Source organism: Sorex araneus, chromosome 3 (assembly GCF_027595985.1).
Source record: "Sorex araneus isolate mSorAra2 chromosome 3, mSorAra2.pri, whole genome shotgun sequence".
NCBI lineage: Eukaryota > Metazoa > Chordata > Mammalia > Eulipotyphla > Soricidae > Sorex > Sorex araneus.
The window spans coordinates 85,707,614-85,732,377 of NC_073304.1; the positions used below are offsets into that span (position 1 = coordinate 85,707,614).

Sequence of the window (24,764 nt, forward strand, 5' to 3'; positions counted from 1 at the left end):
AAAAGTAACATGTTTGAAAACTCCTACATGGGGCGGGGGGGTTTGTGCCATTAACCGGGGTCACGGGGAAGTTTCTCCACTCCACGAGCAGAAGGAAGCGCAAAGAAAGTGAGGAACCTGATGAGGATTTGTGTTGGCAGCAGAGGAGCAAGTTAGGACTGCCAGGACCCCCTTGTATTTTACTTCTTTATTTGGGGGGTGTTTAGGGGTCATGCTCAAGAGTGCTCAGGACTTTACTCCTGTGGTGCTCAGGGGACCATAGGCAGTGCCGGAGATCCAACCCAGGTGGACTGTGCGTGAGGCAAGTGCCTTACCCGCTGGACTATCTTTATGGTCCCTCCCCTTGCATCTCTCTCCCACCTGAAATAAGAAAGGCCAGCTTTGCTTTAAATGGTTTTATTAAAAATTGTACCAATTGATAGGGGGCGGGGGGATACACACATACTCTCTCACACAGATGCCTGTGAAGAACATAAAGCCAAATACTCTATACAGGTTAAAAACGATGGGTCTCCACCCTCTCCCTCCTCCCGTCTCCTCCTGGAGGCAGAGGGCTCAGAAACCCAGGGCAACGGAACTGGGATGAACACAATGCTACATTCTCACTGGGTCTCCCCCTGACACCCCGGCGGAGCCCGGACGGGGGCCACCCGCACAGGGAGAGGGGCAGTGTGGGCCCCGGAGCCTGCGGGCCTCCCAGCACCATCAGCCCCAGAGGCCAGAGCCTCTCTGGAAGAATGCAGTCTCCGGCCTTCTGCCCAGGCCTGCAGGCCCTGGGAGGCGTCACAGGCCCAGGTTAACCCCTTCCTGGACAGAGCCTGGACAGAGCAGCCTCCCACCCAATGTCGCTGTCTACAGCTGAGCCGTAGCACTGCCTTGACTCCAAGAAGGCCCCTCAGAAAAGGCAGAACTCTTCCTGCTTCGGCTGCTCCCCTTCCTCACCACCGAGACCCTCCCCCCCCACCTCCCCGCTACCCCCTCCTCCACCCACCTCCCCCCACTCTCTGGGATGTGTGATCTTTGCTGGCCTGACCAGGTCCTGTGGCTCTTCAGCTGGAAGCCTGGGCAAGGCGGTCCTAAATGACCCCCTTCTCCCATGTCCAAGCTGGAGCTTGCCCAGGGCAAACAGACAAGTCTGATGCCTCTGAGCACCTGGCTCTGCACAGCCCTGCCCCCCAGGCAGCGGGAGGCCACTGTTCCAAGGGGTGGGGGGGTGGGGGCAATTGTCCGGCAGCCGCGATGGTGGAACAGGCAAAGGCAGCTGGGCCTCAGCCTCCCACTTACAACTTGCTGGGAGGCTTCCAGAACCTTCTGAGGCTCTGAATTAGGGCTATTTGGACCCTGACTATCAGGTTTCCCCCTTCCTCTTCCAGGAGAATAAGGGGGACCCTGTCCTGCTCCCACCACACCCTCAGCAAGCTGCAAAGGCTCCACAAGACACCCCCCTCCAATCCCCGTCTACTTCTCCACTCCTCAACCCAGATAAGGGGTCAGGGGGGAGAAACACCGTCCTAGGGCCAGGCTCGGGGCCTATATTTGGCAGAGGAAGGGCTGGTCTAGACCACTCGCCCTGTTCTACCCAGCCAGCCAGGAGGAACCTCTCTCCCTCCTGGGGCTCCTGAGCCAGATACCTCCAGGGCTTTTGGGTGGCTGGAGGAGGAGGCAGGAGGGAGGGAGGCTTTTACATCTGGTCCTAGTTGGCTGACAAGAGTGAAGTTGGTCCCTGGCGCCGCGGGAGATGGAGACAGAGCAGCCAGGCCACCGTCCCCGGTCCCCAGCCGGGCAGCCTCTGGGCTCAGCTCTCAGGACAGGCCGCAGGCAGTCCCCCCCTCCCCCCGCACCTGGTAAGGGCTCCGAAGTCAATGGCTTGACCTTAGCACCAAGGCCTTGACCAAGCGTTTGCTCTCTCCCTCGGCTGGTGGAAAGTCTGCCAAGCATCAGAAGAGCTGGTTTTCTCATGTGTGGCCGGTGAGGCGCACACCGACACCCCGCGTTGGTCCAGGGCAGGGGAGAATAGTGCGGGGGCCCAAGCACGCACAAAGGCACGGGGGTGGGACTGGCGGGGAGGCGGGACTTCCCCACGGTCAGTGCGTCCCGGAGCCAGCGTTCCTGCCTGTCCTCTGGCTCCACCTTGTAAGCAGGAATCCGTCTTCTTAGCAGACAAACCATGGTACACACCCTGAGAATTTAATTCTGGCCAAGAAGAGGGACCCCCCTCCAGAACATCCAAGCAGAACAAGACAAAGCCTGACACACACACAGACTGAGGGCCTTCACCTCAGGGGGGCCTCTGGGAGCCCCGACAGCACCTTCGTGCAAATTAAGAAAGGCACCTGGGCCTCTGGGTAGACAAGGCCCCACCCGAAGGCCACAGCTCAGCAGAGCATCCCTGGATCTCAGTCTCCATCCTCTTCCTCCGCAGGTGCCCCGTGCAGCGAGCATCCTGCCCGGCTGTACCCCTCCAGCCACGCTTCCTCTCCCACCCGCTGAACACATCTCTGCGCAGAGCTGGAGGAGCCGGGCACGCTCAGGACTCCGCCCGTTTCTGTGGGGCGTCGTGGGATGGCCTCTGCCCGACGCAGCCACCTTTGCTTCAGGCCTTGTTCCAGCATTAGCACCAATGTTATCTTTTCTGACGCGTGGGGAAAAAAATTATAATTTAATTTCTACTAGGTGTCTGGTCCACAGATTCCCCGTGTTTGCTCTCAGGGCTGCCGGGCCAGCTGCTTTTAACTCTCTGAGTAGTCCCAGCAGGGAGAGAAGGAAAGAGGTGCCCGGGGCAGCTGCCGCCTTGGTGAGTACCAGAGCCGGCCCTCCTGGCCCGGCTGGGAGCCGCAGGAAGATAGGAGCTGTGGGCCCAGCCTGGACAGTTGCACACAAATCACTGTTTTCTCTCACACGCACGTCTCAGCTAGCCCAGCTGAGCGGTGCCGGCTTCTTCCTGCATCCGACGATGTGTGAAAAAAAAGGAATGGGATAAACGGGAGGAGGTATGTTGTTTCCAAGGAAACCAAGAAGTCTGGGTTCCTCTAGGGCTGACTCTTGGAAGTGGGACAGCACCCCATTTCCCAGCCTCACAGCAACCCCACCCCAGGGTGCCCTAGAGTGCTGGTTCTGGGTGGGGAGTCTGTTGGCTGGGTCTTCTGAGAGAAGAGCTGGCGAAGGCACAAGCTGCTGGCTACAGCACGCGGACTGGTGATTTGGCTCATGCACGGTGAACATCCAGCCTGGCCCAGGTAGCCGGAGGCGGCACCTCCATCCTGGGGGTGGGGGGGCCTCTGAGTGTCACCGTGTCAGGTTGAGGCCTACGGAGCAGTTTCGTTCATTTTGTGGCACATTTGAGGGGTCCTTGGAGAAAAACCCAACCCTCCCTGAGGTCTGCTGGAGATGACAGGGGCTGGACAAGAATCCCTGAGCCCTTGGGGTGGGCACCGGTGGGGCCGACAGAGAGCCCAGACCTGGAGCTGGCCACCCCGGCTGAGGCGGGGGGCGGGGTTGCAGCCGAGTGACAGCGCGTCTCGAATCTCAGCTCTGTCCATGGTGGAAGGATGCGAGGTCTGGCGGAACTAGGAGTCTAACCCAGGCTCCGATTTCTCAGCCGAGTTCCTGTGGAAAACTCCAGCCTTCTCTCCAGAGCATGCCAGTCCCTGGGCAGGTCTGACAATTGCCGCCTGGACAAGTGCCTCCGCAGGGCCCTGGGGCCTTCCCACCATCCCAGACAGTTCAGCCTGAACTTCAACAGTGTTTGACAAAGGCCCCCATTCCTGGTCTCGGCCCCCGAACAGGGAAAGAGGCCCCGCTTGGGTATGTCTTATGTACACACACAGAGGGGAAAAAAAAAATCTTAAAATAAAAACACGAGAACGATACAAAAAACAACTTCACAAGACAGTCTCCGTCCTCGCCGATGTCCTTCCCGTTGTGCCCCGTGCGGAGAGGGCCGGCATCCCAGCCTCACCTGGGATCCGCCCCATTCCGGTTCTCATCCCCGTTCAAGGCGAGGTTGTGCAGGAAGAGGAGAACCTGCCACCAGACGCGATTTCGGTTCTGCTGGTGCTGAAAGGAAAAAACAAAACAACACACCATCTCTGTGATGACTCCTCACCATAGCCTTGGACCACGCGCCTTATAATTTCCAATAAAAGTTCATATCTAGTCTCGGGCCTATGCTTTAATCCTATCAGGGCGGCCAAGTGGATCTTTTCTGGGGGGCGGTCAGAAGGAAGGGGGGGTCAGAAAGGGGGAGGGACAGAGATAGTAGAGTTCTCCAAAAACAATTGCAGTTTTCACATTACAAAGAAAAAAAAAACAGGCTCTTTATGCGCCTTTATGCACAAGAGGATTAAACTTTTTCCCCTACTTGCAGGATTTTCCAGAGTTTAGCCAAGTGCTGCTTTTAATCAGATTGGCTCCTGAGCCCCTCAAACCTCAGCTGCATGAACAACAAACTTGCTTCAGAAAGAAAGAGAAGTGCCCCCCTCTCCTCCCCCCACACCGAAGTAACACAGAGAACAAGGGGGAAGGGGAGGGGGGCCCCTCCATCTGCAAGTGATTTGACACTGTGAAGGTCAAAGGGTTAATCTTCAATTTAAACCACACTGCTGAGGCAGCAAAAATCTGATTTCATCCAGTGCAAACACGCACACACACAGACACAGACACACACACACACATACACACACACACACACTCTTCACTTGTGCGCCCGCCCTCTCTCCCTCCCCAGCATCTCCGGCTCAGGGCTGCCCTTTTTATAGCTGGTCTTGACAGTAAGCCATAAATAATCCCTCTTGGAGCGCGTTCCTACTGACTGGAGCCAATTAAACGTTAAGCAAGAACATACTTGAAAACAAAACAAAAACAAAGAATGCACACTACTCTCTGGAGGTTATCCCAGGTCCTACTGTCAGGCAGGGAAGCTGGGGGCAAAGGTCAGGGGTCAGCGGTTCCCAGGATTGTGGCGGGTGCCCCACCCACCCAGGTACCATTTCCCAGGGAGCCGGGAGAGGGGGCTCCCGGGGTGCTGGGGAGACGCTCTTTGTTCTCTGTCTGCCAGGGCGGGAGGGCTGGGCCGGGGCCCTAGCCACAGGGTTTCTCAGTGGACAGGGAAATAAACACCAGTGCACGGAGCACAGCCAGCAAGGCTGGGTCTAGATGACTGCAGTGGCCCCCGTGGGCGAGCGCGCTTCGGGTAAGAGCGGCTGGAACCTTCTCTTAGGCTGGCTGTGCACAGCCCAGCCCTGGCCGGGCAGCTCCGATTTAGAAGTGGTCAGTCAGAGTAGATTGTGCGCTGCTCCAACCACCTGTGACTCTCTCTGACCTCCCCTGGCTTTCTCGGCATGACTGCGGGGCTCTGGTTCACCCTGGCTTGGGAGAACGAGGCAAGAGAGGTGGGCCGTCCCCTGAGGCTGATGGAGAGGCTGCCGACCCCCGGGGAACAGGGTTCCCCCTCTGCGATCGTGACCACGCTCTTTCCCCTGCAGGAGGAAAAACACACCCAGAAAGCTGGAGGGAAACCAGGGTGTGCCACGGGAGGGACGCGCAAAAGCCTGGCGGGCGGTGGCTGGGGAGACGATGGCTGTCCGTGTGTTTTGTAAACAAAGATGAGTAAAAAGAGGAAACACAACCTGGCTTAACAAAATCTGGTTAGAGGAAAGCGGGCGTGAAAACAGACTCAGCTGCAAACCTGAAGATGTCTTTAGTGGAGCAGCTGGGCAAAGCGCCCCTTCCCCGGAGCCCTGCCGCCCCAGCTGCCGCCCAGGACAGGTGCAAAGGTCATGTCGCAGCCCAGGAGGGGAAGCCAGGAAAGATGGGTCCCTGGAGAGGCCAGGCTGCTGGAATTCTCCTCCAGTGCCTGTTGGGAAAGGTCAAGGCCAACCACCGTGCTCAGGAGCCACAGAAACAGGCTCCAAAGGTCGGCCAGGCTCTGCTGTGAGTGCTCCAGGCCCAGAGCCCAGCAGCCCCAGCGGTAGCACCTGGGAGCCTCTGAAAACGCAGACTGGATCAGAATGGGCATTTTTTTTTTTTTTTTTTTTTTGCTTTTTGGGTCACACCCGGCGATGCACAGGGGTCACTCCTGGCTCATGCACTCAGGAATCACCCCTGGCGGTGCTCAGGGGACCATATGGGACGCTGGGATTTGAACCTGAGTCGGCCGCGTGCAAGGCAAATGCCCTACCCGCTGTGCTATCGCTCCAGCCCCAGAATGGGCATTTTTTAAGCAGGAACCCCAGGCAACGCAGTGGCTTTTGATGTGTGTGTGTGTGTGTGTATGCGCGCGTGCACGCGCATGTGTGTATGTGTAGGGGACGGGGTCTAGGGGCACACCCAGCGATGCTCAGGGGTCACTCCTGGCTCTGCACTTCCAGAATTACTCGTGGAGGTGCACAGGGAACCATATAGGATGTCAGAGATCCCTTGTGCAAGGGAAGTGCCCGACCCACTGTACTAATGCTCCAGCGCCACTTCAACCTTTTTATTACTTGCGAATCGCCACCAGTCCCTGGACTGGGGCTTGAAAATCACCGTGTTAAGTAGTAACAGCTTTTTCCTGGATGGGCATTAAAGGTCCATACCCCGTGGGCTGCCCACACTAGAGTAGGCAATGCTGGGCTTCTTCGCACAAGCCCAGGTGGTAGGTATTCTCACTCGGTTGGACAGATGCGATCACCTAAGCTGAACTCACCTGACCACCCAGCTAGGCAGTAACAGAGTGGATAGAAGCCATATCATCTGGCCCTTGAGCCACGTCCTTAGCCATCACCCTGATACACCATCGACCTTCTGGCAGGCCCAGGCAGACGGTCTGTGCCACCCTTCCCCCGATCATCTCACAACAGCGCTGGAGTCAAAGAAGGGAGGTCCCACTTCGGGCACGCGGCACCCAGCTCCGTCTGGTTCTACCTAAACTCCTTCATGGTGGCTACCAGCTACCTGGATGACTTTTAGGTGCTATGGTCCAAGGGAAGGAGGAAGCCTCACGTCCATCACTGATGGGTGCTAGGGTAACCCAGAAGCAGCTGTGGGCCGGAGAAGACTGAGGCCTGCCTGGGAGAGGCCTACATGCAGGGGGCCGGGCATTCAGATCCGCCTTCGGGAAAGACCCCAGGCTGCGTGCCTCTCCCTGGCTCAGCCTCAGGGGTCAGCAACCCGCAGGCAAGGCAGGTGGGTGGCTCCAGGGTCCAGGAACCCAGGCACTCGCTAGGGTTGGCTCTCCTGCCAATCACCGGTGCACACTCTTTCCTCAGAGGTAAAATGCTGGTCCTGCATCACACTGGTGGTTCCCAAACCTGTCCCACAGATGCCACTACAGTGCTGATGTAAATTCAGAGACCCCTGGTCTCATGCAGACCAACCTGGGTTAGAATCTCCACAGAAGGGGCCCAAGAAATTGTGTGCTGAACCAGCTCCCTGCACCACACATTTATTTTATTTTATTTTATTTTATTTTATTTTATTTTGGCTTTTGGAGCAATAGCACAGGGACTGGAGCGAGAGCACAGTGGGTAGGGCGTTTGTCTTGCACACGGCTAACCCAGATTTGATTCCTCCGCCCCTCTCAGAGAGCCCAGTAAGCTACCAAGAGTATCCTGCCCGCACGGCAGAGCCTGGCAAGCTACCCATGGCGTATTCGATATGCCAAAAACAGTAACAACAAGTCTCACAATCGAGACGTTACTGGTGTCCGCTGGAACAAATCGATGAACAACGGGACGACAGTGCTATAGGCTTTTGGGGTCACACCTATCGATGCTCAGGGGCTATTCCTGGCTTGGCACTCAGGAATTACTCCTGGTGGTGCGCTGGGGGGGACCATATGGGACGCCAGGGTTTGAACCCGGGGCAGCTACATGCAAGGCAAGTGCCTTCCCCGCTGTCCTATCGCTCCAGACCCACTTGACACTTTTAAAATCAGAAGCAGTTGGGGCTGGAGCAATAGCACAGCGGGTAGGGCGTTTGCCTTGCACGCGGCCAACCCGGGTTCAATTCCAAGCATCCCATATGGTCCCCTGAGCACCGCCAGGAGTAATTCCTGAGTGCAGAGCCAGGAGTAACCCCTGTGCATCGCCAGGTGTGACCCAAAAAGCAAAAAAATAAAAAATAAATAAAAAAATAAAAATAAAAAATAAAATCAGAAGCAGCACTGACTGTCTCTCGTTTGGGTTTGGCTTTTAGGTTTTGGGCCACATTTAGCAATGCTCAGGGCTTATTCTTGGATCAGTGCTTAAGGATAACTCCTGGCAGGGCTCAGAGGACACCCCCCCCCGCCCCCGCCGGGAGCCAGGGACTGAACATGGTTGGCCGTGTGCAAGGCAAGTGCCTTACCCCTCTCTCTCTCAGGCCTTGGCCAGCTTTTCTAATAATAAAAATCATCACAAGCTAATTGTGAGGGAAAAAAATGGGAAAAGAGAAGAATCAAGAAAGAATAAAATCACTCCTGATCCTATAGCCTGGAAGAAAATGCGCTCTGATTCAGAGTTTTCTTTCTTCAAACTCTTTCTCTGTCTCTTCTCACCGGGTGATGACTTGGCCAAGCCAGAGGTAAATCTTGCCCAGGTGGTCTACTGCAGCCAGGCCACAGACAGGCTTTTATTTGGAAACTCTGGAGGTGCTTTCCAACCCCAAGGCTCGGAGATCTGGACTTAGTCATCCACAATTGTCTTTAGGATTATAACTCAGAAGGCTGTTGGTCTGTGGTGGTGATTGTGGCGGTGGGGGGAAGCTGGTTGGGCCCCAAGAACAGACTGTCCCCCAAGAGCCTAAGCTGGCTGTCACCACAGCTGTGAGACTGGCAAGATCGGGTACAGGAACCGGCCAACAGTCCCAGGAGCCCTTTCTCTGGGGACAAGCAGATGCCACATATATTCCACTTATATTCTCCCGCTACCGAGTGGATGTCTGCTGGCATTAATTTCATAAAAGCCCCTTTTCTGAAATTAACCCTAACTGCAACATAGCGCCCCCCTCCCCGAAAGATCCCTATTTCTTATATGAAATAATAATGATAACTTTTTACAAATTAAACAAGAGTTTCATTAAAAAGAAAAAAAATTGAAGGTTTGAAAAGAGGCGCGAGAGGAAGCAAGGAGGAAGGAAATCAGTGTTCACCCAACAGCATAAAGTACCCGCAGACAACGGATGAGCTAAGAACATGGGTCCTTCGGGAGAAGGTGTGCAGGGGCAGGGGAGAGGGAAGGGGGAATCAGGAAAGTGTCCTCCTGGCCTCTGTCTCCTGGGCAGCTGGCCCAGGGCCCAGCACATAATCTGAGATCAACGAGACCAGTCCTCTGGAAGAAGCCCCAGAGCTCCCAGAATCAAGGGTGGTGCCCTTTAAAGGTAGGGACCGGGCTTTGGGGGCGCTCAGAACGTACAGTCAGGGTCCCCTCAGGGGGAGGAGCGGGAAGAAGGGAATCTAAGTTTGAGCCAGAGCCCTGAAATTCAGAGTGAGGGTCAGTCTCAGGGCCGGAGGGCAAGAAAAGGTGAATGCCCAAAGGAAAGGGCTTAAGAGGGTGGAGAGAAACCCTCTCTTCGGGAGCCAGAGAGATAGATAGGACAGCAGCTAAGATGCTGGCCTAGCATGCAACTGACCCCAGTTGGATCCCGGCACCTCACAGGACCCCCCCACAGCCCCCCCGGAGTGATCCCTGAGCACAGAGCCAGGAGTAAGCCCTGAGCACTACCCGGTGTGACCCAAAGCAATATTCTCTTTAAGCCCAGAGATGGGACCCATCAGTAGACTACAGGCTTCACCTGTGTGGTTGGGTCCCATCCCCCACACCACAAAAAAAAATGATAAGGGCCGGAGAGATAGTGCAGGGGTTAAGGTGCCAGCCTCACACAAGGCTGGCTCTGGCTTGATCCCTAAGACCACAACTTAAAAAGAAAAGCAGAGAAGTCAAAGAATGGCCACCCCATCCAAATAAAGAAGAAATAAAATAGAGGCCACACAGATAATAGCTCAAAGGATTGGTGTGCAAGTTCCACAGGTGGAGTTCAGCCCTGTCACTAGATGGTCCCCTAAGCTCCAACAGGAACCGTTCAAAGCACCCAGAGACAACGGAAGAGCTGAGAACGTGGATCCTTCGGGAGAGGTTGTGCAGAGGAAGGGGAGCCCCCGACCCTGTACGGAACCTGGAGCGGCACCCTCCCCTTTGGCACTGAACAGGTGTGGCCCCAAAACAAAAACCAAGAAAGAAAAAAAAAAGGAAGAAAAAAGAAAATTGCTTCTCGTCAGAGTCAAGTTTCGGAGACTTTGTGACTTTAGTCTCCCTTTTTTTTTGCTGGGGTCAAGGGTGAAGGCAGTCACCTGACAGGTGTTTAAGTCATCCCCACAGTGTGTGAGGGGACCCGTGGGCACAAACAGTGAACACTTAACAAATGTACAGCAACAACAGATGAGTCCGCCTGGTGAGATAACCCACATGTCCGAGGCCAGGAGCAGCTGATGTCTGGCCAGCACGAACAAGCGCTTGCCGTGATTGGATCAGCATCCAGCTCGGCAAGGGCCCCAGTCAGTCATAAAGGGCTTTAAAATTAAAAAAAAAAAAAAAAAAGAAAAGAAAAGAAAGGAAAAAAGAAAACTGGCTGTAGAGTGCGACAAGGTTGGATTACACAAATCAAACTCTGTTTTATCCCGTGTGGCCTTTGCCCTAAGCACAAAGAATGTTCCCCACTGTCCATGGATAAGCATCTCACCTTTATCTACCTCTCTGGATCCAATTCACACCCTCAAGGGCTTTGTATGTCACCTGTGTCTCAGATATCCCCACAAGAGCTAACACCCCCCACCCACCCCCCACCCCACATACCCAAATAATCAGAAGGAGCCCAGCCACGCTGGGGCTTTGCTTTGAAAGGGGTCTGCAGATCTACCAAGCACACAGCTATTGATGCTCTCAGACTAAGAACAGAAGGGCCGGCTTTCCGATCTGAACCTCACCCAGATCTCAGAGGAAACACAGATTCTACAGACCCCTTTTTACAGACCGGGATGCAAAGGCTCAGAAAAGTTTTCCCAAGTGAGTAAATGGGGTGGAGGGGTGGCCTACTGTGATTCCTGACTTGTGACTCCAAAGTTCTGCTCTTTCAATAAAATATTACATTCAAGGGACTGGAGCGATAGCACAGCGGCTAGGCCGTTTGCCTTGCAAACCTAATTGACCCAGGTTCAATTCCCAGCATCCCATATGGTCCCCCGAGCACCGCCAGGAGTGATTCCTGAGTGCAGAGCCAGGAGTCAACCCTGAGCATTGCCGGGTGTGACCCTAAAAAAAAATATTACATTTGGTTGGGCCAGAGTGATAGTATAGTGGGTAGGGCACTGGCCTTGCACACGGCCAACCCAGGTTTGATCCCCAGCCTCCCCCAGATGGTCCTCCAAGCCCTGCTACAAGTTATTCCTGAGGGCAGAGCCAGGAATAACCCCTGAGCACCGCCAAGTGTGGCCCAAATCCCCACCCCCCAAAAAAAAACCATTTTTAATATATATTCACATTATATATATGTATATATGTATGTATATATATATATATATATATAACGATGTGTTTATTTGCATTATGAAGGCGTGTTAGCATTTCAAAGAGAATCACCCCAGAACTACCCCCCTAGTCTGTTTAGAGACATTATTTCCAGATCATTAACTATTTAGCAAGGATGCTGTGGACCAGAAAAAAAGAAACGAAACTTTCCAAAGGCAGAGCTAACTAAAGATCAAACAGCGATGAGGCTTAAACAGGTCTGAAATTATAACATCAGACCGTGGTCTGAAACCAAGCTCCATGTCATGAAAAGACAGAACTGTACAGAGCCCTGCTCTCCCAGGGAGAGATGCTCCATAAAGTGGTGCCCCCCTTCCCCCCCAAATCCCCACACACCCCCAGGCTGAAGAAAAGAGCCTTGGGCTGAGAACAGGAACGTGGAGATAAGGCAGCCTCTAGGAAAATTCCACTGGAAAGAAGTGGGAGAGATGTTTTCCCTCAGTTCAGCAAGCTTTTATCAAGCACCCAACTGAGCTAGGCGTTCGAAGGCCACGAAGACAAGCAGGAGAGAAAGCCTGTCGTGGTGACTTGGCCCTCTGAGGGGACGCCTGGAGGAACACGGAGCCGAGCCTGGCGGGTGGGCACCAACAGCCTGGCTCGCACGGCCGTGCCTGCTGACGCCCACATGGGCGAGGAGAGGAGAATGGCTTTAGAATCAGTCTCATCCGTACAGTCCCCCGCTCTGCTCCTCTGAGGTCACATAGGCAAGAGCCTTATGTCTCAGAGACTCAGTTTCCTAGGAAATGAGGCTAAGGAGGACACTGCAAGGTGACAGAGGTGGTTAACAGAGAACATTATAGAAAGCACCAGGGCTCATGGTAGCACTTAGGCTTGGGGTAGCAGCAGCCATTCGGCCCTCCCCATTGAGGACAAGAGAGAGGCTGGGCACAGTGGCACAAGAGGTCCAAGCACCCGCCCCAGAGGGTCAACCCTGACTGGACTCACGGGAAACCCTGACTTTTCACTCTGAGAAGGGCTCTGAGTTCCAGACCTCTGAGCTAAACCCGAGCTCCAAGAGCCAGGAGCAAGCCTCATGGGCCCAGGGCACCCATTGCTTCTGATCCTGTCAGCTCCGGATTCATCAATAGTGCAAAACGGAAAAGGAAAAAAAGATTCCTTGCCAAGAGCTTCCTCGGCCCAGACGGCAGTGCCAAGGGCGGTGCTAAGGTGCTAAGGAAGTCATGCAATTAGCAAGACCCATCACCTCTCCCAGTACGGAAGGGCAGCCCGGGCTAGCCAGCCCTCAGCACAGGGCAGGAGGGCGGCCTCTAATAAAAAAATCAAAGCCACTGGTGCTGGCCATAGGGGTTAGGGGTGGGCTCAGGTTATGCCACACCCCACCAGCCTCTCTCTCTGCAATTCCTAAAGGCAGGAAGTCCTGAGGCGCACACCTATGTTCCTCCATCTGAAAATGTCTCCACCAAGCTACAGGCAACTTCTTAGGTGCTCAGGAAGCACTATGAGTGGCACGTGTGCACCAGTCGCAGGAGAGAGGGGACTGAGGAGGGGACAGATTTGTGGAGAAGGAACCCCAAGGCTCTGATTGCCAACGTGGAGCCTTTGCAGCCGGGACTTCTGGTTCCACCTGGGGCCAGGTTCCAGGACAGGACAAGACACAATAAGTCGGGGAGAAGATGGGACAGCCATGTCCTCCTCTCCCTCCTCCCCCACCTACCCCCTCCTCCCGCTCCTCCTTCCTCTCCTCACCACACACACCAACAGTTGTCATTCTGGTTATGGAACATGCCCTCTTGGTTAACAGACAGGGATCAATAAGCAAACCAGATGTTTTTCTTTATGCCTCTTTTTCAGTGTCTCCGCCTCCCCCTTTCCATGAGCCTGCCCCCCTCCCTCCCTCCCTACACACACACACACACACACACACACACACACACACACACACACACACACACACACACACACACACACACACACACACTGAAAACAAAAGGTAACTCCCATCCCCGCAGCTTGCCTTGGTCAGGAGGGAAGGAACTATCCGGAACTACAAGGCCCTTCTGGAAGAGTGCGCAGTCAGGTGCAGGGCTGTGTGGGGAACTCGGCCTCCAGTCAGCCACGCTGATGACTCAGAAGCTAAATATAGCGAGCGATATAAACAGAGCCAGCCACAGAGCAAACACAGGGCCCTGAGCCCCGGCTCTCACGCACAGCCCCTCCCCTCCCCCAGGCCCAGGCCTAGGTGGACCTCCCACTTCTGGGACAGAACCTGGCTCCTGAGGGACCCTTCTCGCTCTCGGGGGAATCTCTGGGGCTCACGTTCACAGAGGCCTCCTCTAGGGCCCGAAAAACTTCATTAACCACCGTCTGTGCTGCAGAAGCCAGTTGCCCAATAGGCGATACCCACCCCCCCAAAGGTCAGGAGGCAGTCAAAAGTCCCAGAACAAAGGATCCAGACCACTGGCTGCAAAGCTGCTAGTTAAAAAAAAAAAAAATGGTGCAAACAGCACTTTGCCTGCAGCATCCAAAAGAGCTCTGAGAACTATAAAGCCAGTTCGAAGCAAATTCCCACATCCTGTCTTCATACAGTGTTCATCTGTCTGTGCCATAACAGTGGTATATGATACAATCTTCCAAGGGCTTTTGCCTTCCCCCTGTAAAGTCGGATGAGAAACAGTCTCGGAGACATTCCATGGCTGGTCTGGGAACACAGAACTCCTAAGTGCAGAGTTGGGAGCCCCTGATTAGCCTCTCATCCCAGGGTCCCTCCTGTGATATCGTAACTAAAGAGGGCTGGAAGGGAATAGTGGCTGATAGTTCTTTGCAGATTTCATGTTCCAGGAAGTCTAATCATCATTCAGGTTGTTTCCAAATCTGACTCTTGTGAATGGAGCTACCCCTGGCCCAAATGAAAAAGTCATTTCCAACAAGAAGAACCCCAACCCTCCTGTAGCCTTATTCACCGGATGACCCACCAGAGCTACTCTTTGTTGAAGATTTTGGGCTTAACCCTGTCCAGCGACCCCTACAAGTGTCAATATTGGCCATGAGGCCAGTAGACGTTTCTAACGCACTATGTGGCCACAGTTACGCAGCCTGTGACAGAGGCCACAGCAGAGAGGCTGGAAGGAAGCAGGCTCAGCTCTGATCCGGGCAGCCGAAGAGGAAGTAATCCCTTCTTCCCAGCAGAAAGCGAAGGGTCACCCTTGGAGCCTGGGTCTAGGCAGGCTATGGTCAGCAGACTACCAGGGGTCAATATACAGAGTAAAGAGGAACCCTTGTACTCTGACCAGCCAAGGAGGATGGGAGAGGTGAGCAGGTGTGGATAAGGTTGTGGCTCACTCGGCCTCTGACAAGCATCCCGCTCCAGAGACCCAAAAAACCAACAAGAACACCTTGTTGATCTTCTGCCTCCAGTTCCTTGCCCGCTCTTCTACCCCGTTCCCCAACGGCAGACCACTTTGGTCACCTGCCTAGACCTCCATCCAGGATACTCCATGAGAGATATGTTGGATGGGGGGTGGGAGGGTAAGAGACAGTACAGATGGACACTACTTGCCTGTATGTTACTGACCCTAGTTCGATCCTGGTCCCCCAAGTACTGCTAGGAGTGACCCCCAAGGGCAGAGCTCCTGAGCACTGCCAGGTATGATCCCCAAATCAAACAAAATCAAAACTCAGAAAAACAGGCCATAAAAACTGAAGCCTGTAGCCAGGGACAAAATGCAGGTTCTCTCGGGGCTGGAGCGATAGCACAGCAGGTAGGGCATTTGCCTTGCATGTGGCCGACCTCCGACCTGGGTTTGATTTCCAGCATCCCATATGGTCCCCTGAGCACCGCCAGGAGTAATTCCTGAGTGCAGAGCCAGGAGTAACCCAAAATGCAGGTTCTCACATTCCCTCCAGGATCTGGGAGAGTGGCAGTTCTGCAGCCCCATCTCAGAAGGAGGAAGGAAAGGACCAAGCCCTCCACCTCTCGTTGCCTCTTGGGCTGTCTGCCATGGCTCTCCAAGCTTAGGTAGCAATGAGCAAGAGCTCAAGGCCACTGCCCAGAAGAACCGAGTCTGCATGGACCTGGATGCCGTGGACAGAGCAGGGAGAAGGCTGCAGGGCAGGGCAGCTCCGTGCAAGGATCAGCTTGGAGAGCGGGCTGGGCATGAGGCTTGTGAACAAACAAGAGCAAACGTGTGTGTGGGGGGGCGGGGGAATCGAGCCTTAAAGAATATCTGCCGAGTGCCCGGGACTGTCATCTTCTCAAGCTTCTATGTGAAATGCACAGGTCTTGGCTTTCATTCACAGAGCAGAAACGGATTCTGTGAGGTCTAGTGGCCGCCCCATGACAGACAATCAAACCCTGGCCATGCGTCTCTGGGGCGGGAGCCTAGAGACCTCATCCTAAATGCCCTCCCTCCCAGTCTCTGTTTCCCTGCCTGCAGAGGTGAGGGAAGGGGTGAGGGAAGCGGTAAGGCATCAGGGCAGGGGTGTGACAACAATGCTTTCCAGATACGCAATGTTCAACTGGAGTACATATACAATCATCAAAATCACAACGTGACTCATTGCTGACAACCAGTCCTCTGAATGTCAGTGGTCTCTCCGCTGAAGACTGATCCTCACGTCCCACACTCCCCACCGCCCCCCAACCTCTCAGGAAGCGCCCCCCCAACCTCCCCGGAGGTGATGTGAGCAGGAAACAGAGAGAGGAGGGGACAAAAAGGAAGAAGAGTCCGTGGGCGGAAACCCCCCCCCCCTGTAAAGGAACAGCCTCTCCAGCCACTCTCCTGCTATCACGGAGGCTGGGGGGTGGGGGGCAGGTGCTTGGGGGCCACGGGGATCTCTGGTCAGCTGCTCTGGCCCTCACTCTGCTGGGTGAGTGGCTGAGAGGTCAGTGTCCTGTCTAGAGCTGAACTGCGTCTTCCCAAAGGCATCAGCAGGACAGGGAGAAAGTGCCAAGCAGGCCAGAACAGGGCCACACCCGGGGTGCAAACTGATCCCGGAAGGAAGAGGGGACTCGGGGCTGTGCTCGAGTCCCGGGCCAAGCCCGGCTAGGCAGGTGTCCATGGTGCCCCAGCCCACGGGGGCTCACCACTGGGCAAGGGGATGCTCTGGGAAACCCGGGTGAAGAGGCCGAGTAGGGATGAAGAGAGCTGCCTTCCGGATGGTTCCAGAGGATGGAGGAGCCCAGAGCCCTGTCGCCCCCATCTGCTCCAGCACCTGCCCTGGAAGCTGGGAGTTGGCCTCCTGGCCGGCCTGCTCGAGGAAGGGAGAGGGCCTGAATGGGCAGGAAGGAGGCCAAGAGACCTCAAGAACCAATGAGTCTACACACAGATGGACGGAGGGGCCGCCTCGGAGCCAAGTTTCCAGAAAACAATCAAAGGAGGGGCTAGGGAACTACAGCTTGGGGCCTGAGGGGGACGCCAGGCCGGCTTGCTAAGTTTAGGGTCCCCCCCTCCACCTGCCCCCGCTTCCTGATCACTACAGGACTGAGGGGGCCACCAGGACCAGGTCAAGCCCCACACTTCCCTCAGCACCACCTCTCACCCCCACAGCAGGAAACCCAGTCAACTTCTCCTTCCCCCTGTGCGGACAGGGATTTGCCCTTAAGCCAAAGCTGCTATTCCCTGGTTCTCCGGAGTTAGGGAACCTTTTGGGTCTGCCGAGTCCTAGGAAATGATTTTGTTGACTTCCTGCCAGCTAGTCAGACAGACTGGCAGACAGACAGACAGACTGACAGACAGAGACACACACCACAAACACACACACACACACACACACACACACACACACACACACACAGCCCAGAGACAAGGTCCCGAGGCAGGGACGTGTCAGTTAGTTCCCAGGTGACTGTGCCTGGCGTCAGCAGCGGCTGCCCTAGCCGGGATCGGCTCCCTGCCTTGGCAGCCAGCCAGAGAGGCAGCCCAGAGAGGAAGGGTTAAGTGCCTCGGGGCGGCCCAGACAGCACCGAGGAGCCGGGCAGCCTCCAGCCCGTGGCACGGAGGGCTCCTGCAGCACGAGCCTGCCAGCCGCCGCCTTTGTTGATGGACTCTGCCACATGTTCGACTGACACACGATGCTCCGCCCTGGCGGGGCTGGTGCCAGGCTGCCGGCCAAGCACCCGGCCCAGCACCGGGCAGCAGGTCCGGAGAGACTCTCTGAGGTACGCACACTTGCCAGAGTCCCGGGCCCATTCCCAGACGGAGACAATGAGGAGCAGCCTCCCCAGCTGGAAAGTGTCAGGTTACAACCGGTTCCACCACTTTCCCCCACTCACTCAGGACCATCCCTGGGGTTCCCGCTTCCCACTGAGTCTCCTCTGCCAGCCCCCCCCCCCCACACACACTGTCCAGTTGAATTGCAGCACCCTGAAAAGAACTCTCCTCTTTCTCCCTCCTTCCCTCCCTCCGTCTCCCCCCCCCCCCCCGCTCCCCCTTCTCCCCCGTTTGAGGACCACATCCATCACATCCAGTGGTGCAAACAGGCTACTCCCCTCACACTGCTTGGGGGTTTCTCCTGGTAGTGCTCAGGGTTACCATGCAGTGTCCAAGAACAAATTTGGGGCTCCAACATGTAAAGTGTGTGTGCTCAGCCCTTTGAGCCATCGTCCCCCTTTCTTACAGGATCTGGGCTAAGGATGGGGCTAACAGCCACCTTGGTGTTCTCTGATTGCTCACCCCGTGCATGGAAATCCCAAAAGCCAAGGCCAAAACTCTGGGACCACATTTGAGGCCAGCAGAAACAAACAGGCTCTGCACCTCCACTCCAGCCCTCAGACACCCACCCCCCACAGGAAGCCCCTCCCAAGTTCCCACCATGCATACTTGCTGCATGTGAAGGCGATGAAACTGGTCTGCGATGCTCTGAAGCTTTCGGGCAATCTGTACCTCGGCGCGCTGCTGCCACTGCCCTTCAGGGGGCGGCTCACCCAGCGGCAAGCTGGCAGGGAAGATGGCAGGGAGAGGGAGCCGGTAGCCAGCATTGCCTGCAAGGACAGAGGGCGGACCCACACTTCAGCGTTCTCCATGACTGCCCCACCAGGCCAAGACCGGGTTGTGAGGATAAACCCTCGGACGCAAAGGCAGGGGGGCTGAGCCTCCATTTGGCCCCGGGGCACGGGGCCAAATCTGGACGCCTGGCATGCCTGCTACAGGGTGTGGAGGAGTTGGTGCTGGGCAAACAAGAGGGATTGGCCCAGCCTGCCCCGGTTCTCCCTTCGCCCGGGCACAGGTAACATGACTGGGCAAATTTGCCAGCCTCTGTCCTTATTGACCAAGCTCTGCCTGGCCACTGTTTGCTACTCCGGTAGCCAGTAGGAATTCCTGTCGTCACCAGCTGAAGCTCCTCTCTGCGAAGGCACTGCAAGCACCTGGGTAGGGCAAAACCAGTGACCAGAAAAAGAGAAAACCAAAAATGTCTTCAGGGGGTTGGAGCAATAGGACCGTGGGAAGGGCACTTGCCTTTCAGGCAGCTGACCCGGCTCCAATCCCCAGCACCCCACATGGTTCCCTGAGCACCACCAGGAATGACCTCCCTTGGTGCAGGGCCAGGAGTAACCCCTGAGCACTGCTGGGTTGGTGCCCCAAAACAAAAATAAACCAAAAAGTCTCTTCACTTTTTTTTTCTGGAGGTTTTGGGACTCACACGTTAACTTTTTCAGGCTGCAGAGGAAGCCTCGTCTCGGACCCTACAAACTAGGGTGAGTAAAATTGAGAGCCGTCCGCTTGAGCACCAGGAGGCCCAGACCCCTGCACTGCGGCTTACTGCCGCGAGGGGCGCCCGCCTGCCCGTCTCCTCCCTCTCCCCATCCCGCCAGAATCGCCAAGTCCGGATGGCTCTGGGGGCCGGTCCCGCAGGGAATCACCACATCAGCCTCTGCCAGAGAACCTCGGCTCCTGTCCCCTCCCTCGGCCAGCTACAGTGCTAAAAAGAGAAAACAGACCGAGGCTCTAACCCTGCCCTTTTGCCAGAGGAGGGCTCATAAAACAAACCATTTAAGCCCACAAATGAAGGGGTCTTGTCTGATTGAGCCTTGGAAACAGCCCCTCGGCTGGCAAGGAGCCCAGCCAAGCCCAAGGCCTCTTTCTCCAGTTCCTGTTCCAAGCACAGAAAGTCCCAAGTGACTACTGGAAGCCACCTTCTGCCTTCTGGAACCTTCCCTCCCAGAAGGGATGGGGGGTTTCCCTTCAGCGTCAACGGCAGTGCATAGCTCCCCCAATTCCCCAGGACAAGGTTAGCTCCTTTACGGACAAGATCCCAAGGCACATCACTACCAGGATGGAGGAGGTGGGGGCCCCAGGACATAAATGTTGAGGCCTCCACTCCCCTCCTCCCATCCATGGACCCTCCAGGAAGGGGCAAAAGAGCAAAATTCATGGCAAGGCAACTGGCTCTTTCTGGGGCGGGGGGCGGGGGGGAGGGGGGGCACAGGGCACCAAGCAGTGACAGGCACAGGGCAGGGGGTGAGAATCGAGGAATCAAGAGAGCCTGCCACTGGGTTTGGGGAAGGAAATAGCAGAGGCAGGTTTGGGGAGGGAAAGTCCCCTCTTTTCCCCCAGTCTCTATGGGAGGAGTCCTGAGGCTGAAAGCACTCACCATAGAAAAGGCGCTGGGGTTCCTCTGTCACCCCACAAGGCAACATGACACCCTGGCTGGGGGAGGCTGGACTGAGGGTCTGGGTGGCCTTGTCTTCCTGGCTGGTGGGTCGAAGTCCAGGGCCACAGCAGTGGGTGAGAGGGAAGAGCTGCAGGCGGCTGAGGGGGCAGTCCAGCTGGCTCTGGGCAAAGAGGTCAGCGGAGAGCAGGCTCCCGGGCTGCGTGCCGGGCTCCCCGTCCTCTGGCTGGAACACATCATCCTCCAGTTCCTCCACACACTGAGGTGGCTCCATGTCCCCTGTGAAGGCACAAGGCAAGCCTCTGGGATCCAGCTGCACCTGTTCCCCTCCCGGTCCTCCTCTGATGGAATGAGCCCAGTTATGGAGGACTGGCCATCCTGGCGGCCAGATCCTACCAATCCCCGCCCCCCCTTCCCCCTTCCCCCTCCTTCCTCCCTTCTTCCCCCTCCTCCCCCCGCCCCCCCCAAAATGTGGACTGCCTCAATGTTCAGGGACACTCTACATCCCTTCTCTGGGTTTGCCCAGGGTCACCCTCCTCTTGGCCTCTTCCTCTGACCCTTCTCAGTCACGTTGTCTGACTACTATGGACTCAGCCCCGCCAGGGTAGGGGCAGCTGCTGCAAGCAGGAGGGCTACCTGGGGAAACGTCAACGCGGCTAGCCTCCAGGGGCAGCGGGAGAGCAGAAGGGTGCTGGGGCTGGCTGCACACCCAGGGCTCACAGAACACACACACACACACACACACACACACACACACGCATGCACGCATGCACGCGCGCGCGCGCACACACACGCTGCCCTGCAGTCACCACCAAGGTTCTGGGCGCAGAGTTTCAAGCTTCCCTGCAAAAACAAAAGCAAGCGATTCCAGGCTGCCAGGTTCCCTCCAAACCTGCTAAGCCCCGCCCCGCTGCCCATCTACTCTAGTCTCCACCCCCTGCTTGCTCAACACAACAAACAGGCTCCCCGATGTGGTAAGAGCGTGTCCTGGGAGGGAGGGAGAGAGGAGAGAGACAGAGAAGAGAAAGGCTGATTAGTCACTTGTAGCTCAGCTCAGTGGAGCTGTCTGCCCAGGATGGTCCAGAGGGTAGGTAGGAGTACCCAGCAAAGTGGCCAGCACCTGTCCCCCCCGCCACGGTCCACTCACCAGTCTCCCTGACTGCAAATCTTTCCTCCCAGGCTACCATTCCCAACATCGCCCAGGCTGAGATTGGTACAACCTGTCTCACAGAAGGAAGTGAAATTCAGCCCTCTCTCCGTGTGACCTCACTAACCGCCTGCAAGAGTCAGGTTGGTGATAAAGAAGTTCCTCTCATACCACCTGATGGTTCGTGGGTGTGGAAACTTGGAGCCATCCAACATCTTGAACTTCCAACCCAGACAAGACAGACAGACAGACAAACAGACACACACACACACACACACACACACACACACACACACACACCAGGTCCCTTGGGGCAGTAACCACCTGAATGGTTAAGATTACAGAGAAACAATGTTTGTCACTGCCAGATTCAATTAGAGATCCCCTGGGAATTGACTCCTGCCTTTGAAGAAAGTGCCAAATGGTCTGTGGGTTAGTGCAGGACTTAAAGGAATCTCAGTTAAATTCAGAAGATCCTGGCTCTCCCCCACACAAGCTGGCTCTGAAGTGCATGCAGTGTGCAAACTCTCTGGGCTCCAATCTCTGCCTGGACGGTGAGGAGATGTGCTCTGCGCCAGGGAAACGGGCATGTGGCAGCTCTTCGGGGACTATTTCCGAGTGAGGGTGAGGGAATTTCAGCTTATCAGTACGGGAAACAGAACTGCCCAGTCAAAGGACCAAGGGTAGTTCTGCCCAGTCACCTGGTTGGGGCTTCCCTCCAGCCCTTCCACCTCGTCGCTGCAAACTGGCAATTCCAATCCAAGAAGGGACCCTCGAAACCAATCACTAGCGGGACTCATTGTCTTGGCTTTTCCTTTGAAGCCTTTCACCTGCCCCTCCCCCACTCAGCAAAGCCCCAAAGTTCAGCCCCTGCCCCGACTGGACCGTGGGGGGAGGTGCAGCCCGAGGGCGCGGCTGGGCCAGGGCCGGCTCCTTCCCGCTCTCTCGGCAGTTACTGCAGGTGGCTCTTCCCTAGGCGGGAGTCACCCACCCGAGAGGGTGCTGGGCAGGGTCAGCTGGAATCGCGAAGACACGAGAAGGACCCTCGCCTCCTTGCCCCGAGTTGAGGAGGTGATACTCAGACGGGCAGGAGAAGGTGCGCTCGCTCCAGCACCCACCGGGAAGGCTTTACTCCGAGCCAGGGGGACGCGAGCCCGCGGGCGCTTTCCCAGCCCCTCGGGGCTTTCGCGGGGATGCTGAACTCAGGCTCCTCCTCCTGGAAGGCGGCAGGAGCCGAACCCTAGCTCCGAAGCTCCACCGGGGCTCTGGAACCGCAACACATCCCCGCGCGCGCACACTCACAGCGCAGACCTGGGGGGCTCCAGGAGAGAGTCTCGGCCTCCGAGTCGTGATGCCAGGGCTCCGCGCCAGGGTCCAGCGTGACGAGCACTCGGGGGCTGGGCGCCCAAACTCAAGTGGCGAGGCAGAGGAGGAGGGCGGGCCGGACTGGGGGGTGGGGGGGATGGCGGTGGTGGAAGCCCAGCTGTAAATTAGGAGACGATCCTTCGGACTCTGTAGCACAGGCAGGACGCCCCCCTAACGACTCCCCTGCCCGCTAGCCCAAAGTCAGCTGCAGAGGCCGGGCGCACTCGCTCGCTCCGCAGTGCTCCGCAGGTTCTCCTGCCTACCTGGACCCTTACTCCCGGGAGACTCTCGTGCTGCTTATTTCCCGCAAGTTCCCTCGTGGAGCAGCGTGCCTAGACATGGGTCCTTGCAGCAGCAGCAGCAGCAGCACCCCCGCCCCCCCGCCCCTTTCACACCCTAGAGCCCCCGTCCCGCAGGGTCACCCCTGCAGTGGCCGGCAGCCTAACCCTTCCCGGGCCCCCACGCGCAGCGCGACTCCGCGTCCCACTTCCCCCCGCCCAGCCCGAGGAGGTGCGATCAGGCTCGGCCGGGTCCCCCGGCGCTCGGGCGCTCACCCGGCCGAGGCGGGCGGCGGGAGGCGCGGCTAGGGGCGGCGGCGGCAGCGGGCTGGACGGCGCGGGAGAGGCCACTCTGCACCGCGCGGTATTGTTTCCAAAATACGCCCGCTCCGGGCATCCCGCAAACAGCTGATGAGGCCCCGCCCCCCGCGCGTCAGGCCTGCCGCCGGCCAATGGCAAGTGGAACCCCAAGTCCCGGGCTGGGCGACGGCCAGGGACGGTCAAGATTGTGCGAACCTTCCCTAGGAAGCATGTCAAGGGGCCGAGCAAAATTCCGACCCCCCGTCCAAGACGCAAGGCGAGCGCAGTTGTCCGCGGCTCAGGGTACTTTCCCCGACGCAGGCTCGGTAAGCACCCGAGGGTCCCCGGGTTCTCTCGATTCGAAAGAAGAGAGGGGGCGCCAAAGTGACTTTTATCTTATCTTTTCTCTGGAATAGGCCAAATAATTAGGGCGCGTCCAGAAAGATGGAGGTGGGAGGAGGAAGGGTGGAGGAGCTTTAAGGCGCGCCCGCCTTTCCTCGGGTGCGAGGTGCAGGTCCCTGGTGGATCCTGGGTCAAAAGAAAACCCCAGTCCCAGAGCTGTCGGGAACAACGGAACAAGTGTGTCTGACGCTGTCACTGTGTTGCAGAATCAGAAACATACAGACGATTGCTTGACTGGGCACTGACGCTTTGAAAACAAGCTTTCGGAGACAAGGGGGCTGCGTGGGCAGCGGACACGCCTCCTGTTTGGGGCGGTGTCCGGAGACCGCGCTGGTGAGATCGCAGACTGGCAGACTGTCTTGCAAAGGAAACCTAGTGCGAGCTATTTCGCATGTGTACACCCTACATTGTTCCAGTGACTCCTGCCCGCCCCCCCCCCCCCGCTGGGAGTTTACGGTCTTCTCGGGATGCTAACCCAGAAAGAGAAGCAAGCTGCATGGAACGTGTTCTTATCGGGGGACAAGCAGGGCTGGGCGATGCAGCGCTGGGGAACGATGCGGATGGCTTTTGAGCTGAGCGTTGAAGGATGGGGAATTTTTTTTCAGTAAGTTAAACCAGCAAAATCAAAATTAAAATAAATAAATAAATAAATAAAAACAGGCTTGCCGTGCACATGGCTGACCCAGGTGCGATTCCACAGCACCCATATGGTTCCCAAACCCTCCAAGAGTGATCCCTAAGCACCAACGGGTATGGCCCCAAAATTTTTTAAAGGGTGGGAGGGATGGGCTTAAGAGCCAGGGATGTAGCTCAGTGGTAACAGCACTTTCCTTGCATGTGTGAAATCCTGGCAGCAGAAGGAAAAGAAAAGAAAAGAATTTAATCCTGAAAGGAGTGGACTGAGCCAGCCTGAATTTTAGGAAAGCTAAATAGAGCAGCGAAAATTCAGTGAGCAAGAGGGAAACAGGGCCTATAACGGAATAGGTGAGTCATGACTCACCTGTGGGGTCTGACCCACAGGGTCAGTGGGGACTGGTCACAAGCTGCTCTCTGCCTGTCACTTGCATTTTGGCTAAGTGGAGCTGGGACCTTAAGCCCAGGCAACCCTGAAGGCTCCTTATACTTTTCCTGCTCACTGTTTCCCCTGCTCCAAAAAGGAAACCT

The 24,764-nt window shown here is 56.4% G+C and overlaps 1 protein-coding gene across 4 annotated transcripts; it reads right to left on the minus strand.

Moving 5' to 3' along the window:
• Window positions 1-996: 996 nt before the first annotated feature.
• BMF (Bcl2 modifying factor) lies at window positions 997-23,298 on the minus strand. Of its 4 annotated transcripts, none has more exons than XM_055133569.1 (5): window positions 23,175-23,298; window positions 22,567-22,738; window positions 20,091-20,387; window positions 18,320-18,480; window positions 997-4,056 (listed from the first exon to the last, which is right to left on the minus strand). In XM_055133569.1, the coding sequence occupies exons 3-5, from the start codon at window positions 20,380-20,382 to the stop codon at window positions 3,955-3,957; spliced, it is 555 nt and encodes a 184-aa protein (XP_054989544.1). In that variant the 5' UTR covers window positions 20,383-20,387; window positions 22,567-22,738; window positions 23,175-23,298; the 3' UTR covers window positions 997-3,954. The 4 variants fall into 4 exon arrangements, with proteins under 4 accessions (XP_054989544.1, XP_054989543.1, XP_054989542.1 ...); XM_055133568.1 differs by having other exon boundaries at window positions 22,558-22,738; XM_055133567.1 differs by lacking the exons at window positions 22,567-22,738; window positions 23,175-23,298 and adding an exon at window positions 20,745-22,127.
• Window positions 23,299-24,764: the final 1,466 nt, after the last annotated feature.

Bases quoted from the DNA above. Each gene is read 5' to 3' on its own strand.
- BMF (XM_055133567.1), bottom strand. From the start codon at position 20,877: ATGCGTGCATGCGTGTGTGTGTGTGTGTGTGTGTGTGTGTGTGTGTTC. The intron at 20,388-20,744 runs GTAGCCCTCCTG...GTGCCTTCACAG, and splicing joins CCGCGTTGACGTTTCCCCAG to GGGACATGGAGCCACCTCAG. The intron at 18,481-20,090 runs GTGAGTGCTTTC...CTGTCCTTGCAG, and splicing joins ACCCCAGCGCCTTTTCTATG to GCAATGCTGGCTACCGGCTC.